The sequence below is a fragment of the Saccopteryx bilineata genome, chromosome 3 (genome assembly GCF_036850765.1).
Source record: "Saccopteryx bilineata isolate mSacBil1 chromosome 3, mSacBil1_pri_phased_curated, whole genome shotgun sequence".
NCBI lineage: Eukaryota > Metazoa > Chordata > Mammalia > Chiroptera > Emballonuridae > Saccopteryx > Saccopteryx bilineata.
In genome coordinates this window covers 130,636,468-130,654,542 of record NC_089492.1, presented here as the reverse complement: position 1 = coordinate 130,654,542, position 18,075 = coordinate 130,636,468, and the positions used below count along the sequence as shown (strand labels likewise).

The following is an 18,075-nucleotide window of genomic DNA, read 5'->3' as shown; positions in this document are numbered from 1 at the left end:
CATTCCAGTAGCAGGCTTGCGAGGTGGATCCTGGTTGGGGGCACATGTAGGAGTCTATCTCTCTGCCTCCCCTCCTCTCACTTAATAAAAATAGATAAATAAATAAAAATAAAGTGCTCCAGACATGTTAAAAGCATAACTGATTCCAAATTGCCATTTAGTATGCTTTATATTACAGGATATAACAACCACCCCATCTACGGAGTATTAAATTGACACCCAAGACAGCAAAGCATCCCCTATTCAATATCCTGCTATTTTCTGGTTGTACCAAAAAATAAACCAGCAAATGATTTCACCTCTTAAAAAATGAAAAGGGACAAGGTAGACTTCTCTCTTTTTCAAAAATGTTTCTAGAATATTTTTTTTTTGGAAGAGACAGAGACAGAGAGAGGGACAGATAGGGACAGACAGACCGGAAGGGAGACGAGAAGCATCAGCTCTTCATTGTGGCTCCTCAGTTGTTCATTGATTGCTTTCTCATATGTGCCTTGCCTGGGGGGGGGGCCTACAACAGAGTGAGTGACTCCTTGCTCAAGCCAGTGACTATGGGGTCATGTCTATGATCCCATGCTCAAGCCAGTGACCCCGCGCTCAAGCTGGCAAACTCGGGTTTAAAATCTGGGTTCTCTGTGTTCCAGGCTGACGCTCTATCCACTGCGCCACTGCCTGGTCAGGCTAGAACTTATTTTGTTTTATTTTTTTGTTTGTTTGTTTGTTTGTTTCTTTAAATTCTGAAGCCGGAAACGGGGAGAGACAAACAGACTCCTGCATGCGCCCGACAGGATCCACCTGGCACGCCCACCAGGGGGCGATGCTCTGCCCACCAGGGGGCGATGCTCTGCCCCTCCGGGGCGTCGCTCTGTTGCGACCAGAGCCACTCTAGTGTCTGGGGCAGAGGCCAAAGAGCCATCCCCAGCACCCGGGCCATCTTTGCTCCAGTGGAGCCTCGGCTGTGGGAGGGGAAGAGAGAGACAGAGAGGAAGGAGAGGGGGAGGGGTGGAGAAGCAGATGGGTGCCTCTCCTGTGTGCCCTGGCCGGGAATCGAACCCGGGACTTCTGCACGCCAGGCCGACACTCTACCACTGAGCCAACCGGCCAGGGCTAGAACTTCTTTTTCAAAAATGTTTTAGAGCTACTAAAAAACTTGCATTTATGAAAGAGTTTATAAAAACATTCCTTTGGACTGTACAAGAAGGGAGGGAGACCAATGATACGACACATAGACAGGATGTTAGACTTCCCTTTTTCCTACTGTCATTGGAGGCTGGCCTCCCCCTCATTTTTAGTTTCTCCATTTTCCACAGGTGGATCTTTAGGCTCCTGCTTAACCAGAGAGCCTTCTCAGATCTGAGCTGCCTGGCCGCCGCCTCTCCAGCTGCCCAAGCTGCTTGGACCCATGACAGGAACAGCAGGAGTTCTACTCTCTACTCTTGTGTTGACTATCTTTTCTTATTTTCCTGTCATCTTGATGACCTGCTTTTGGGGCCTTGATCTCAGAGGGACTGCCCCTCCCAGGGCTAGCTAGTTCCTACAGACAGACGCAATGATCCCCTGTGAGTACACATTGGATATACAAACTAACCAATCCAGTGCTCAAACCCCCAACCAACCCCTTTATCAAAGTCTCACATACCAATATTCCCCCTGTCCTAAATCACCCAGGGCCACAGCCCACGGAAGTTATTCAAACTATCCAATCCTAAACTTACTCAGTTTTCCTACCCTGCTCTACCCATTCCTTCCCACAAAATCTCCCATTAAAGGCCCTGAACCATGCTCTCCCCCTCACTCCTTCTGCCTCTTCACTGACCCTGGTGCTTCCTCATGGGGCCCTGTGGCTTACTGTGCCTCCTATTTCTAGGGCTCTGTGAATATAAACTTCTTCAAGACAATCATTTCTGTCTTCATCTCTTATTACACCTGATAAAGACAAATCCTGGGGGTCCTGGCCGGTTGGCTCAGTGGTAGAGCATCGGCCTGGCGTGCAGAAGTCCCGGGTTCAATTCCCGGCCAGGGCACACAGGAGAAGCGCCCATCTGCTTCTCCACCCCTCCCCCTCTCCTTCCTCTCTGTCTCTCTCTTCCCCTCCCGCAGCCGAGGCTCCATTGGAGCAAAGATGGCCCAGGCGCTGGGGATGGCTCCTTGACCTCTGCCCCAGGCGCTAGAGTAGCTCTGGTCGAGACAGAGCGACGCCCCGGAGGGGCAGAACGTCGCCCCCTGGTGGGCGTGCCGGGTGGATCCCGGTCGAGCGCATGCGGGAGTCTGACTGTCCAGCTTCAGGGAAAAAAAAAAGACAAATCCTGGGTTTGTTTGTTTGTTTGTTTATTTAATTCAGTGAGAGGAGGGGAGGCAGAGAGGCAGACTCCAGCATGCACCCCGATCGGGATCCATGGGAGAAAGCCCATTGCCCAGTGAACAACTGAGCTCTTCCTAGAGCCTGAGGCAGAGGCCATGGAATAATCCTCACTGCCCAGGGCCAACTTACTCCAATTGAACCATGGCTGCAGGAGAGGAAGAGAGAGACAGAGAGAAGCGAGAGGGGGAGGGGTGGAGAAGCACATGGTTGCTTCTCCTGTGTGCCCTGACCGGGAATTGAATCTGGGACATCCTCACACTGGGTCAATGCTCTACCACTGAGCCAACTAGCCAGGGCTCCTAGGTACATTTTAACACAACTTTTTTCTTTGTTTGTTTTATGCCTTTTGCCTATTTTATAGATTATTCATTTCTTAATTATTTATATACACTGCTCACAAAAACTAGGGGATATTTTATTGCCACGTGTTCATTTTGAAATATCCCCTAATTTTTGTGAGCAGTATAAACTTCGTATCATTCCCTTTGTCATTTGTTACCAATACTGTTTTCCAGTGTGTACTGACCTTTCAATTTTGATTATGGTGTTTTATTCTTAAACAATTCTATGAAATCAACTGTATTCATCCTATCATCTACACCAGGGGTAGTCAACCTTTTTATACCTACCGCCCACTTTTGTATCTCTGTTAGTAGTAAAATTTTCTAACCACCCACCGATTCCACAGTAATGGTGATTTATAAAGTAGAGAAGTAACTTTACTTTATAAAAATTATAAAGCAGAGTTACAGCAAGTTAAAGCACATAATAATAATTACTTACCAAGTACTTTATGTCGAATTTTCACTAAGTTTGGCAGAATAAATCTTCATAAAACAACTTACTATGGTTAAATCTATCCTTTTATTTATACTTTGGTTGCTCCGCTACCGCCCACCATGAAAGCTGGAACGCCCACTAGTGGGCGGTAGGAACCAGGTTGACTACCACTGTTTAACACTTTCTCCTTTGGCATCACATTCTATACCGAGAATGTTTCTTCCCAGAGTTGATGTCTTCAGACTTACTCTGCTCTAACCAGACCCTTGCACACTTCCCGGGCTAGACTGACCTGCTTCCTACCATTTGCTAAAACCCAAGGATATAAAGAAAGCAAAGGAAAAAGACAAAGCTGAGATGTAACAGAAACTGTGTTTCTCTCCTTGATATATGGAGGTGCCTTACAAATGTCAACAGATACAGCCAAAAAATACCAGTTAATAAAAAACCAGTTAAAAAATAATAAGTAAAGGACATAAATAGGATAGTCACAAAGATGAATTAAAATGGGCAAGAAAAATAGGAAAGGATGTTTAACCTTTCTAGTGATAAAAGAAACACAAATTAAAATGATGTCATGTTTGCCACTCAGGTAGGCAAAGACTAGAAAGATGAGAAAACCCTTTGTTGGCAAGTAACCAGAGAATAAGCACGCTAAGCCTGTAACTGTTCTTGCCCTGGGACCTCAAGGAGATGACACACTACTGCATGGTTGTGTGAGGATGGCTTCTTGCTGTGATTTACAGAGGGGAAGTCTGAAAGCACTTATTGTCCATTGATAGGGGGCAGTGTTCTTCAATTGTTGGACTATAGAGTCTATAATCATTGATATATAGACCTTATAATCAATCAGGGTGGTTAACTCTTTTGCAGATTGGCACAAAATTTCTGGTGGCCCAGCAGCTGTCCTTGGACCAGAGGCTGAAAAACACTGCCTTGAACACGCTGAAGTAAACCTACAGCCACTGACACAGAAAGCTGGCCACCACGTATCTGAGTTAAGAAAAGCAGGTCATGGAGCAGCGAGTACATATAATGTGATCCCATCTGTGTGAAATTGATACAGCTGTTCACAGTGGTGGGATTCAGCTGTTTCTCATCAGTTTGGCAGAACCAGTATCTAATTTTTTGTTGAGTTCGGTGAACCGGTTGTTAAAATGGCACCTGTAATCAGGGCTCTCTCTAAGGTGGGCGCCTGGGCAGCCGCCCAATGTGGAAATCACAAATTTACATTTCTTACTTTTTTTTTTTTTCCTTTTTTTTTTTTTTTTTTTTGTATTTTTCTGAAGCTGGAAACAGGGAGAGACAGTCAGACAGACTCCCACATGCGCCCAACCGGGATCCACCCGGCACGCCCACCGTGGGGCGACGCTCTGCCCACCAGGGGGCGATGCTCTGCCCATCCTGGGCGTCGCCATGTTGCGACCAGAGCCACTCTAGCGCCTGGGGCAGAGGCCAAGGAGCCATCCCCAGCGCCCGGGCCATGTTTGCTCCAATGGAGCCTCAGCTGCGGGAGGGGAAGAGAGAGACAGAGAGGAAAGCGCGGCGGAGGGGTGGAGAAGCAAATGGGCGCTTCTCCTGTGTGCCCTGGCCGGGAATCGAATCCGGGTCCTCCGCACGATAGGCAGACGCTCTACCGCTGAGCCAACCGGCCAGGGCTCTCATTTCTTACTTTTTTAAAGTTCATCTGCGCAGCACTGTATTCTAAGCACCCCCAGGAATGTTCATTCCATCCAAAGGTGAAAAATAATTGACAGAACTATGCTTGTGATATTTCTTTATTCATTTCATAAAACTCATTATACCTTTGATGCAATCCTACATTTTAATTCCCTCACGTTTGTTCAGTAAACAAACATATAATGTAATGAGAAAAAGTGCCAAACCACCAGGGGGTGGACAAGCTGTCATTGGAAATATCTTAAGTTTTATTGTTTTTTTGGTCAGGTATTATTTAATATTTTTTAATTAATATTTTAAAACTTTCTTATAATCTAGTTTTGTGTACTTCTTTTATTGGTCTTAAACTTAAGTATTAAATGCATAAAATAATAAACTGCCTTTTGGTATATCTTTTTTTCTTTTTTTTTTGTATTTTTCTGAAGTTGGAAACAGGGAGGCAGTCAGACTCCTGCATGCGCCCGACTGGGATCCACCTGGCATGCCCACCAGGGGGTGATGCTCTGCCCATCTGGACCGTTCCTCAGTTGCAACCAGAGCCATTCCAGCGCCCGAGGCAGAGGCCATGGAGCCACCCCCAGCGCCCGGGCCATCTTTGCTCCAATGGAGCCTTGGCTGTGGGAGGGGAAGAGAGAGAGACAGAGAAGAAGGAGAGGGGGAGGGGTGGAGAAGCAGATGGGCGCTTCTCCTGTGTGCCTTGGCCGGGAATCGAACCCGGGACTCCTGCACGCCAGGCCAACGCTCTACCACTGAGCCAACCTGCCAGGGCAGTATATCTTTTTTTATACTTAAAATGGTCATTAGGGAAGAGAACTGGTTGTTAAATTATTTGACTCCCACCATTGGCTGTACATGCATACACACACACACACACACACGCATCTGAATGAATGGTCACAACAATGCTTACATTGGTTGTCTCTATAGGATTCCAGGCAACTTTTACTTTATTTATACTTTCTGTTTCTTATACTATTTAAATATTTTTACAATAAATAGTTGTTTAATTAGCAAAATATACTGTTCATTTTGGAAAGTTTACTTTTCTTTCACTCCAAACTCTAAAAGCTCTGAGATCCAAATAACTTCTCCATGCTCCTTTCTCCTGGTGCCCGTCCTCCTTCCCTGCCCTCTCCTAGCCTGGAGGGCCCCCTTTCTCTTTATGCCAGCTAGACACCCTCACCATAGAGTGCAGACAGGGGCCTGCCCTATCTTGTTTCTCAGCCTTGGACAGAGATAAAGACAAGGTGGAGAACAGAAACCCTACAGTTGGGTCGCCACTCTCCATGGGGACACAGCTACAGCAGACTCAGGAGGCTCCTTTCAAATGAATGTGCTGCAGCTCCTGGCTCTTCCTCAGCCCCTCAGGAGCGCTGTCTGCCCAGCACCTCGCTAGAACACAGAGGAGAAAGCTGGCCACATCCCTTCCAGGATGCTCCACTCAAGCCCAGATCTCTCTGACTCCTCTGCAACCAGAGCCATTCCAGCGCCCGAGGCAGAGGCCATGGAGCCACCCCCAGTGCCCGGGCCAGCTTTGCTCCAATGGAGCCTTGGCTGCGGGAGAGGAAGAGAGAGACAGAGAGAAAGGAGAGGGGGAGGGGTGGAGAAGCAGATGGGCGCTTCTCCTGTGTGCCTTGGCCGGGATTCGAACCTGGGACTCCTGTTGACTGCAGCCAGCCTCATGCTCTAAGCAGGAACTACATGCTCTCCAGCCCCAGTTCCTTCCTCCACATTCTTCCTCTCCCTTGCCTGTTCCACACTCCATCCAGACATCTAGCAGGTATCTCAAAACAGAACTCTTGATTTTTCACCCCAAAACTGATGTTCGCCCATTATTATTTTTTTTGAGATTTTTATTCATTCATTTTTAGAGAGAGAGAGAAAAAGGGAGAAAGAATGGGGAGGAGCAGGAAGCATCAACTCCCATACGTGCCTTGACCAGGCAAGCCCAGGGTTTCGAACCAGCAACCTCAGCGTTCCAGGTTGACGCTTTTATCCACTGCGCCACCACAGGTCAGGCCGCCCATTATTCTTTATCTCAGTGAATAACAGCACCACTCACTCAGGTGGCTCACGCTAGAAACCTGGGCATGGTCCTCCAGTCTCCTCCCTCTCACCCTAATCTAGTCCACCAGCAAATGCCACATCTTCACAATCATCCACATTTCCCCAACTACCCCCTTTCCCCACTCTCACTCCTGCCCAAGCCCTGTGACCTCTGGCCTAGACAACTATCCTAACTTCCTACCTGGCCTTTCTCCGGTTCTTTCCCCCTCCCCCCATCCCACATACTTTCTTCTCCAACTGCGAGAGCAAGAGAATGTGTTTTACCAATCCCAGCTGAAGAGCCTGCAGGGACTTCCCATCATACTTAGAGCACGGCCCACAGCCCTGCAGGGTCTCCACGCTCCCTGTGCCCTGGACCCTGCCCACCCTTCTCCCCTTGTCCCCCCCCCCCCCAGCCGCTGTGCTGGCCCTTCTGCCTGGAGCACTCCACCCCAGGCGTCAGCTCCTCACTCTCACTCCCTTCTCATCCCAGCTCGGGTGTCCTCCCTCGGAGAGGCCTCTCTGCTTCTAAAATATCTCCTATCACTTCATCCCATACCCACTGTCATCTCTTCCTCACAGCCTTCATTGTCACCAGACAGTGTATCACATACTTGGGAAGGTTTGTGTGAAGTTTATTCCCTGGCATCTAGAGCCACACCCAGGCACAGTAAACGTCTGCTCAATGCATGAATCGAGAGGGTGTTTGGGTTTAAGTCCAAGTGTCCCCAGAGATCTGTAACCACACTTTAGATTACGGAGGCTCCAGGTACCCAAGGGGCTGCATTCAGTAGCATCTACCTAGTCACAGAAAAGAAGGCAAGCCCTGTCCACGATCTGGTCGGGGTTTTCTCAGAAAGGTGGGCAGGAGCCTGACTAGGTGGTGGCGCAGTGGATAGAGCGTCGGACTGGGATGCAGAAGACCCAGGTTCAAGACCCCGAGGTCACCAGCTTGAGCATGGGCTCATCTGGTTTGAGCAAAAGCTCACCAGCTTGGACCCAAAGTTGCTGGCTCCAGCAAGGGGTTACTCAGTCTGCTGTAGCCACACGGTCAAGGCACATATGAGAAAGCAATCAATGAACCACTAAGGTGTTGCAACGAAAAACTAGTGACTGATGCTTCTCATCTCTCTCCGTTCCTGTCTGTCTGTCCTTGTCTATCCTTCTGACTCTCTGTCTCTATAAAATGAAGAAAAAAAAAAAAGGTGGGCAGGAGCAGGTGGTCTGCAGGGCAGCCCCAGAGTCTGAGAATCTGTCTCTAGGCCCCCCTCCCTGCCCTCTCGAGCCTACCCATCTGCACAGCCTAGTCGGCCCCTCCCAGGATGGTCCCGGAGCTGGGGCTGTGACAAGATGCAAGCTTCCTTACCACTGTGCAGCCATTGTAGAGGTTGTGCTGGTCCTTGTGGGCGTGGGCACAGAAGTCCATGCAGGCCGTGACCCCCGAGAAGGGCCGCCCTTCCTTCAGCCCCAGGCGGCAGTCGATCGCTATTTCCTCATTGGTCACCTGTGTGGATGACCAAGGAGAGCTGCTCATGTGACCTGAGGTGAGTGGCCCTGATCATGTACCTGTGTAGGCCAGGTCTCGGGGGAGGGAGTTAAGGATCACGGCCGCCTTGCCCTTGGCTGCACGGTGGAGGTTTTCTCAAGTCCCCCTTGTTTCTCGTGGCGGGGGCACTTTATGTGCCACTCAGAACACATAGAAATGGTTCTTTTTGAGTGCTGCACACCTTAGATTAGAGGTGATGACGGGGAGAATCCAGGGGTGGAGGAGGGGGAGTAAGAACAGGGACGGAAGAGAGATGGTCTGGGTTACAGTCAGTGTGGTGTGGAAAGGTGGCCTATCAGAGGAGGATGTCGCTGCTCCACCTCTGGCTGGGCCTCTCCTGCAAGCGCTGAGGAGCCCACCCGCATCACCCTACTTCAGGGAGCCTGGGCAGAGATGTAGATGACAGGTGGGAGGACGAGGGCCCAGGGCTCAGTACCTGGTTCTGGTAGGCCTGGGGGGCCAGCCGCTTGTACAGTGGAGCGACTTCGGTGGCCAGGTCCTGGAAACTCTTCCGCAGCACTTCTTCCTGTGGAGAGAAGAGCAGTCACATCCAGAGAGCCTGCCTGGCCAGCTCTGCACCCTGGAAACTGGCCATCGCTCCAGAACCATCACTGGGCTTCCTCTGGCAGGACAGGAACAAGGTGCCACCAGGCATTTGAGCGTTCCTTCTGAGGGGTATGGTGGCATGTCTGTTTTAAAGTTGGAGAGGCTGGAATACACCAGGAAAAGCCACTGCCAGTCGTCCTGACTGCTAGGCCACTGCTCTTCTCACCCAGGGCTGCTCGACCACATAGAAATGGTTCTTGCAGGCCCTGGCCGGTTGGCTCAGTGGTAGAGCGTTGGCCTGGTGTGCAGAAGTCCTGGGTTCGATTCCCGGCCAGGGCACACAGGAGAAGCGCCCATCTGCTTCTCCACCCCTCCCCCTCTCCTTCCTCTCTGTCTCTCTCTTCCCCTCCCACAGCCGAGGCTCCACTGGAGCAAAGATGGCCCGGGCACTGGGGATGGCTCCTTGGCCTCTGCCCCAGGTGCTAGAGTGGCTCTGGTCGCGGCAGAGCGACGCCCCGGAGGGGCAGAGCATCGCCCCTTGGTGGCAGAGCATGGCCCCTGGTGGGCGTGCCAGGTGGATCCCGGTCAGGCGCATGCGGGAGTCTGTCTGACTGTCTCTCCCCGTTTCCAGTTCAGAAAAATACAAAAAAAAAAAAAAGAAAGAGCCAAGACTCTGACTTAGGCATAGACTTAGAAATGGAAGCGCAAGCCCAGTGGCTGCCATCCATGACTGCACCTCCCAGGGGTGTCAGCCAAGTGCTGCTGCCGGCACCGGAGGCCCGAAGCCAGCATAGCACGAGACGAGGCTCAAAGCTCTGCGGAGACACGCACCTGGGCTTAAACCCTGACTTCAGCATTACTGCCATATGGCCTTAGGCAAGTCACGTGCCTCACCTGGAAAGTCAGGAGTAACATGCCTAGGTCCATCAGGGCTTCGTGAAATTAACTGAGACACCTGCGAGGTGCTGGGCAAATACCCAGCACTTAGTATGTGCACAGGAAATGGGAGCTGATGGAACACGGGAGTATTTGTGAAAAATTAAATCAAATGCACTAGCATTCTGGGTAACTCCTAGTTCTCAGTGGCTCATTGAAGCGACTGCACTTGCTGCTTCTGGGGAGAGCAGACGCTATTCTAAATAAAAGTCCTGCGTCAAATTAGACTATCAGACTAGCTTACGCAATAGTCGAATAGCCAGGCTTTAAGGAAAAAAAGGTTCTAAATTTGAAATGCTTCCTTTCACTTCTGAAAAGCAAAGCTGGAACTCTGAGCATAAAAATTTATTTGTGGTATAAAACAAATGTGTCCCCAGGGGAGTTCCCGCCCACAGAAAAGGGGGAAGGCCCCTCTGGTTCAAGCAGTTAGGAGAGATTTGAGACATAGTGGCTGAAGTCAAGATGTTGCCTGGAACCCAGCAAAGGGACCCAGAATGCCACCTTGTAGGAGCTCAGGCAGGAGCGGGGGAAGGGGGACAGGGCAGCACAGAGGCTGGAGGGACAGTGACAGAGAGCCCATACAGGCCTGTGCCTTCTTTGCATTTGGAACTCTGACTGGAGACCACCTCTCTGGTGGTCTTCGTCACATAGGCAACAGAGGGGAAGTGGGAGGTGGCCTGATTTGGTGCTCCTGGTTCCCACAGCCTGAGCACAGCTGGCAGTGGAGACCCTTGTTCTGTTGTCACTGGGTTGGGAAGGAGGCCTGGCCTCCAATGAGGAGACCGCAGAGAGGAGGCCTCAGACCTAGAGGCTGTACCACGTGGATGGCAGCCCAGTGCCCAAGGAGCGGGCTAGGCCCCTAGGCCCCTAGTAAAGAGAAAACTGGACCACTACACAGATGTCCGCCCAGCTACTAGAGAGGATGAGGGATACTGGAGTCTGGCACTGGCCCCGAAGCCCTCTTCCTGTTACAACTTCCAGACCCAGACAGAGGTCTTGGAAAGAATGGAGGGGAGAAATTACCCTTTAAAGGGGTCAAATTCCGATGAGAAATTTTTTTTTTTTTTTTTTTGTATTTTTCTGGAGCTGGAAATGGGGAGGCAGTCAGACAGACTCTCACATGCGCCCGACCGGGATCCACTCGGCACGCCCACCAGGGGGCGACGCTCTGCCCACCAGGGGGCGATGCTCTGCCCATCTGGGGCATCGCTCTGTCACGACCAGAGCCACTCTAGCGCCTGGGGCAGAGGCCATAGAGCCATCCCCAGCGCCCAGGCCATCCTTTGCTCCAATGGAGCTTCAGCTGCGGGAGGGGAAGAGAGAGACAGAGAGGAAGGAGAGGGGGAGGGGTGGAGAAGTAGATGGGCGCCTCTCCTGTGTGCCCTGGCCGGGAATCGAACCTGGGACTTCTGCATGCCAGGCCGACGCTCTACCACTGAGCCAACTGGCCAGGGCCCCGATGAGAAATTTGAATATTTACTTTAAAGAGACTGTTTTAAACTGGAAGAGTCTGAAGCACTTCTAAGTGGGGAGCCTAATTTCTCACTCATTGAATCTCTCCATGCATTCCTCACATAACCTTATGGTGCAACAAGATCAGATCAGTTAAAAACAAAACAAAAACAAAGCAGCCTGACCAGGCAGTGGCACATGGGATAGAGCATTGAACTGGGATGCAGAAAACTCAGGTTCAAAACCCCAATGTTGCTGGCTTGAGCCCAGATTCACCGGCTTGAGCCCAAGGTCGCTGGTTTGAGCAAGGGATTACTTGCTCTGCTGTGGCCCCCAGTCAAGGCATATATGAGAAAGCAATCAATGAACAACTAAGGAGACTAAGGAGCCACAATGAAGAACTGATGCTTCTCATCTCTCTCCCTTCCTATCTGTCTGTCCCTATCTGTCCCTCTCGCTGTCTCTCTCTCTCTCTGTCACAAAAAACAAACAAAAAAAAAATCAACAACAACCAAAAACAAAGCAAGTTCCATTTTCTGTACATCTGAGTGTGGTGTGTTAACCCCACCTCCCACCTGGACAATCTGAGACACCAGGTGCAACTGGGCTAGTGGGAGGGCTTCGCTGCTCCCTGTGAGCTCCTCACCTCTTTGGGGTTGTCCCCTGCCAGGCGGAACTTGCGAGGTGTCTTGCTCCGAGCATATTTGCAGCCGTTGAAATACATGCTCCAGGAACAGCCAAAGGAGAAGGAGGCACCACAGGTGTTGGGGTCTTTGCCTTGGCAAGCGCAGGTCCGGCTGCAACATACATCTCATGTTAGGCATAGTTACTTTTTTTGTTTGTTTTGTTCTAGAATCTTCCTCCTCCCTCAGGGGGAGGCCCTGCTGAGGCCTGGGATCCAGTAGATTCCCAGTGATTGGGGCCACATCCTTTCCCATCCTTGACTTCTTTCCCCAGTATCATGGGTAAAAAGCCATTTCTCTGCAGCCTATCACATTCCCAGTCCTGAGTCTGGAGGCCCAAGTCTGTTGGGAGAAGCACATGGGTTGTTTCATATAGGTGGAAAGGATCCAGGCAAAAAAACAGTAAGGTCTGCCTGACCGGCGGTGGCACAGTGGACAGAGCGTCAACCTGAGACACTGAGGTCCCAGGTTCGAAACTCCTAGGTTGCCCACTTGAGGACAGGCTCGCTAGCTTGAGCGTGGGGTCACTAGATTGAGCACAGGCTCACCAGCTTGACCATGGGGTTGCTGGCTTGACCGAGGGGTCACTGGCTTGGCGGGAGACCCCCAGTCAAGGCATGTATGAGAAGCAATTGATGAACGACTAAAGTGCCGCAATTATGAGTTGATGCTTCTCCTTCTCTCCCCCTTCCTGTTGCTCGCAAAAACAAAAAAGTAAGATTTATATTTTGCCTTAACTCTGATATCTAGACTAGCTCTAACACAGGGCACACGGCCAGGGGAATGACATGAACCACAAGGTTTGAACATGCCTGCTTCCTGCAGACCCAGGTACTGACAGGCCGTTATACAAATACAGACATTACAATTCAACCCTTAATGAAACCCAGAAACAACCCAAACGCTCTTTAACTCAGGTTATGAACAAACTGTGGTACATCCAGGTGGCAGAGTACTACCCAGTGGTGAAAAGAAACAGGCTACTGATACACAGTCACAGATGAGGTTTGGAAGCACTGTGCTCAGATGCAAAGGGCTACCCTTTGTATCAGCCCATGTATATAACATTCTTGAAAAGGCAAACCTATAGGGACTGAAAAAAGGTTGGTGGTTGCTGGAATGGGGGAAGGGCACGAGGAAATTCTTTTGAATGATAGAACTGTTCTATATCTTGATTATGATGGTTGTGGCTACATGACTGTAAACATTCATCAAAACTTCTCTCAAATGTGTCTCTCGGAGGATGAATTTTACTGTAAGTAGAAGTACCTTAATGTAAAAAATGGAGGAAAAAACCCTATAAGGGTAAGTTTTGTGCATACATTGATACTCTGTATTAGTGGGGCACTTACACACACCTTTTCACTTTTGTTACCATTCTTAGACCCTCAGAGTCGATGGGGGCAACACAGCAAAGCTGAGCCACATCAAGGGCCCTCCCCAGCCAGGACAAGAACCCTGGTGTGAATCCAGGGGTGAGCATTCCTTCCACCCCAGGCCTAACTCTGCAGGACACACAGAGCCATCCCCAAGGGAGCCCAAGCCCCTGCACCTGCTGCCCAGACCCTGCCCACGTACTCGTCGTTGAGGCCACATCTCCGGCTGGTGGGGTTCCCGTACTTCCGGAGGGTGTCCGTGAGCTCCTGGTAGAGGGTGTCTCCGAGGCTGCGGGGGATGCCCTCCCAGGCCAGGATGAGGATGACGATCACGGCGTTCTGGCAGTGGTGGCCCGCCCGGTGCCGCACCAGGCACAGCAGCTTCTCCTCCAGCGTGTGCCTGCGGATCACCTGCAGGGATGCGGGCGGGGCAGGCGCCGTTACCCACGGGAGCCAGGCATCCACAATCCTCTGCACACCCCGCCCCTCTGCCGACCACCCCTGGGGGTGCGGGTCTTTAGGGCAGTGTCCTGGGGGTGTCACAACCACAGAGGCTGAGATCGTTATAATTAGGGAACGAAAAACACAAAAGTTATTTTTTAAAGAAGAAAATAAAAAATATCACAAAAGCTAAGTCAGGGGTGGTCAACCTTTTTATACCTACCACCCACTTTTGTATCTCTGTCAGTAGTAAAATTTTCTAACTGCCCACCAGTTCCATAGTAATGGTTATTTATAAAGTAGGGAAGTACCTTTACTTTATAAAATTTATAAAGCAGAATTATAGCAAGTTAAAGCATATAATAATAGTTTTATTATTATATGCTTACCAAGTACTTTATGTTGGATTTTCACTAAGTTTGGCAGAATAAATCTTTATAAAACAACTTACTATAGTTAAATCTATCTTTATATTTATACTTTGGTTGCTCCACTATGGCCCACCATGAAAGCGGGAACGCCCACTAGTGGGTGGTAGGGATCCGGCTGACTACCACTGGGCTAAGTTATTAATGATTTATGTAGATTCAGGAGTACAAACACAGAGATAAAATTATAAAGCCAAAATATATTAAGAGAATTTTACATTGTGTTAAAACATTTACAGAGGAAGTGCTGCATATCTGTATGTTTTTGGTTAAAAAGCAAGGACTTTGGTGCTGTGGGAAACAGTTTTTGGCATCTCAAAAAGCTAAACATGCAATTGCCATATAACTAGTCAATCACTCCGAGGAATGTAACCAAGGGAACCAGAGCAGGGACCCAAACAGATACTTATTGCCCATGTTCTCAGCAGCAGTATTTGCAACAGCCAAAGGCAGTGTCCACCAACTGATGAATAGATAAATACAATGTGGCACAGCCATACAATGGAATGTTACTGAATCTTAGAAATGAAGGATAGGCCCTTCCTGTTGGCTCAGATGATAGAGCGTCAGCCTGGCGTGCAGATGTCCCAGGTTCAATTCCCAGTCAGGGCACACAAGGGAAGCAACCATGTACTTCGCTTCCCCTCCCTCTCCCACTTCTCTCTCTCTTCTCCCCTCTCAGCCAGTGGCTTGGCTGGTCCCAGTGTTGGCCCCAGGTGCTGAGGATAGCTTGGCTGATTCGAGCATTGGCCCCAGACAAGGGTTGCTGAGTGGATCTGGTCAGGACGCATGCAGGAGTCTGTATCACCATCTCCCCCTCTCTCACTTAAAAAGAAATTGTGACACATGCTATAACATGGATGAACCTTGAGATAATGCTAAGTGAAATAAGCCAGACACAAGAGGACAAATATTGTATAGTTCCATTTACATGAGGTACCTGGAATAGACAAATTCATATAGAGAGAGTAGAATGGTGGTTACCCGGTGCTGAGGGGTAGAGGCAATTCAGAGTGGTCGTTTAATGGGTAGAGAATTCCAAAGTGGAATAATGAAAAAGTTAGATTGTGGTGACAGTTGCATAACAATGTGCAGGTAGCTGACGTCACTGCACACTTAAAAATGGTTAAAATGACAAATTTTGTTATGCATATTTTACTACAACTTAAAAAAATTAATAATGCAATATACCAAAAAACCACTGAATTATATGTGTGTTATTTTAAAGACTTTATTTATTGACTTACAGAGGGGCAAGAGGTATCAACTCATAGTTGCTTCACTTTAATTGTTCATTGGTTGCTTGTCATATGTGCCTTGACCAGGCAAGGCTAGGGTTTCAAACCGGTGACCTCAGCATTCCAGGTGGATGATCTATCTACTGTGCCACCACAGGCCAGGCTGAATGATATACTTTCAATGGGTCGATAGGATGGTATGTGAATTACATCTCAATAAGGCTGCTGACTAAAAAGCAAGGGCCTTGAACACTACACTGCTCTGCAACTCAGTATGTGGCCATTCCTCACCAGGTTCACTCTAAACCACGGTCCTGGCTCACAGTTTCAAGGCCAGGGTCCTGGGAGCCGGAGAAAGAGGATGGATGTCCCCTAAGCATCCCAAGTACCTCTATAGCCAGATAAGATGTAGGTGGCGCCTATGAAGCGAGGAGAACGGGAAGGATTCTGAGTGGCAGACCGAGGGACAAAGACTCACGGTGAGGGTTCCAGGGACTATAAGCAGGAGACTTAATACATAGCTTCATGCTGTAGAAAGGGGGGAGGCTGGGAGACCACAGACATAATACAAGCACAAAGTCCTGAACTAGGGCAGTGGGCAATAAAAAAGGAAACAGAATGGATTCCAGAGACATTTTGGGGAAAGGTGACTTTGGGACCACCTGACTACAGGAATTGAGGGACAGGGAAGTCTTAAGTGACTTCCATGTTTTGCGGTGTAGGAGTGTGAGTAGGTGTTGTTTACTGGTTGTTACTGGTAGGGGGTTGTTGACGGGGAAATTGCCAGGGTCGAGGTTCTTTGGAACACCTGAGTGGCTGTTTCCAGTAGGCCCAACAGAGTGGGTCTAGAGGACAGGAGGTGCCTGAGCTGGAGACATACTTGGTCATGAGTATGTCAGTGTTGAAGGGGCATTCAGGCAGGTGACATAAAGGAGGAAAATGGGTCAGATATAAGTCTAGGAAGTAGTGTGGACCATGGTAAAGTGAAAAGCACTTGCATCTTCAAAAGGAGGAAGGCAGGCCTCCTCTTCATCAACCACTGCTTAAAGGGAATTCCAGCGTAATGCACCTACCTTGTGCAATTTTGCAAGAAGAAAATAGAAATTCAGATGATTATGTGAAATCTCCCTTAGAAAGATGTGGGCACCAAATCCAATTTTTTTAGCCTTGGCCAGGTAGCTCAGTTGGTTAGAATGTCATCCTGATATGTCAAGGTTGCGAGTTCGATTCCCAGTTAGGGCACATACAAGATTCAACCAATGAATGCATAAATGGAAAAATAAATCTCTTCCTCTCTCTCTAAAATCAATAAATAAAAAAGCTGTAAATCCAAATTTTTTATTGTGGTAAAATATCCATGACATAAAATTTACCATTTTAGCTATTCTTAAGTGTACAGTTCAGAGGCTAAATTAAGGTACATTCATACTGTTGCAAAACCATCATCAGAATTTTTCCATCTCCAGAACTTTTCCATCCTCCAAAACAGAAACTCTGTACCCATTAAACACTAATTCCCTATTTTCCCCAGACCTAGACCTTGGTAATCACAATTTTACTTAATATCAGTCCATGAGTCTGACCTCTCTGGGTACCTCACACAAGTGGAATCACATAATATATGCCCCTTTGTGCCTGGCTTATTTCACTTAGCATAATGTCTTCAAAGTTTGTCCCTGTTGTATCACGTATCAGAATTTCCTTCAAAATTTTTAAGGAAGCCTTATGTGCTAAATGAAACATATCTCGGGGACATGAGTTCCTGCTTTGAGCCATAGCAATAATGGTAAAGCATCATTTATATGATTATTTTTAAACTGTCTTTTGGGATCAGTAACACATAAACATGCTGTTAAGTCACATGTGTGTTAGAACTCTCTGCATGATCAGCTGGCTTCCCACGCATGGACCTGGGCATATCATGGCACTAGCATACACCTGCAGGCACTGGTAAGACAGAGGTCCCTGTGACTAGGGTTTTCGAGGCACCATTGCCAACCTTTGCTCAGTGCTCAGTGCCAGGGCAGCTCACTGGTGGGACATGCATTCAGAGCACTCAAAGAGACACGTGACTTGTCAAGCTGTGATCAAGTCACACCTTTCTGGTTTCTCGCGTGGCAAACACACATATGTCACTAGGTGCACGCGGACACTCTGTGGCCACACCTTCCCAGGCCTAGCGGTATACTCAAGAAAATAAAGAGGAGCTCCCTTCCCCCACTCTATGAAGGAACCCCGCAGAATGAAATGCACAAAGTGCAAGAGCCAAGGCCAATGGCAGGTATGAACACAGCGACACCTTAGCATGGCAACACCAACAGGTCACATGCCGTCACAGAATCACAAACATCTCACTCAGATCCTGGGCAGGAATCCCATGAGCTCTAAACCGAGGGTAACACAGCACTCAACAGAAACCCCAATCTATCCACTAAATACCCCTTGGTATTTAGTTTCAGCCCCCAGGGCTCCCAGCAAATCCATTCCACCATGCCCCGGAAGGGCCTTCAGACACCTGCCTTCTGAGCCGTTATCCTTACAGGCTGGCCCAATCAGTATCTTCA

At 48.9% G+C, this 18,075-nt stretch overlaps 1 protein-coding gene and 1 non-coding gene across 6 annotated transcripts in view; both read right to left on the bottom strand.

Moving 5' to 3' along the window:
* The window catches only part of TET3 (tet methylcytosine dioxygenase 3), a 121,576-nt gene that overhangs the window by 10,023 nt on the left and 93,478 nt on the right, over positions 1-18,075 (bottom strand). For all 5 annotated transcript variants that reach the window (XM_066267410.1, XM_066267411.1, XM_066267412.1 and 2 more), the window contains 4 exons: positions 13,607-13,815; positions 11,992-12,142; positions 8,848-8,937; positions 8,232-8,369 (listed from right to left, as the gene is read on the bottom strand). In XM_066267410.1, coding sequence (XP_066123507.1) covers positions 8,232-8,369; positions 8,848-8,937; positions 11,992-12,142; positions 13,607-13,815 — 588 coding nt within the window. The remainder of the gene's footprint in view (positions 1-8,231; positions 8,370-8,847; positions 8,938-11,991; positions 12,143-13,606; positions 13,816-18,075) is intronic.
* Positions 4,723-4,798, bottom strand: TRNAD-AUC (transfer RNA aspartic acid (anticodon AUC)). Its single transcript has one exon. It is a non-coding gene; the product is annotated as a tRNA-Asp (tRNA).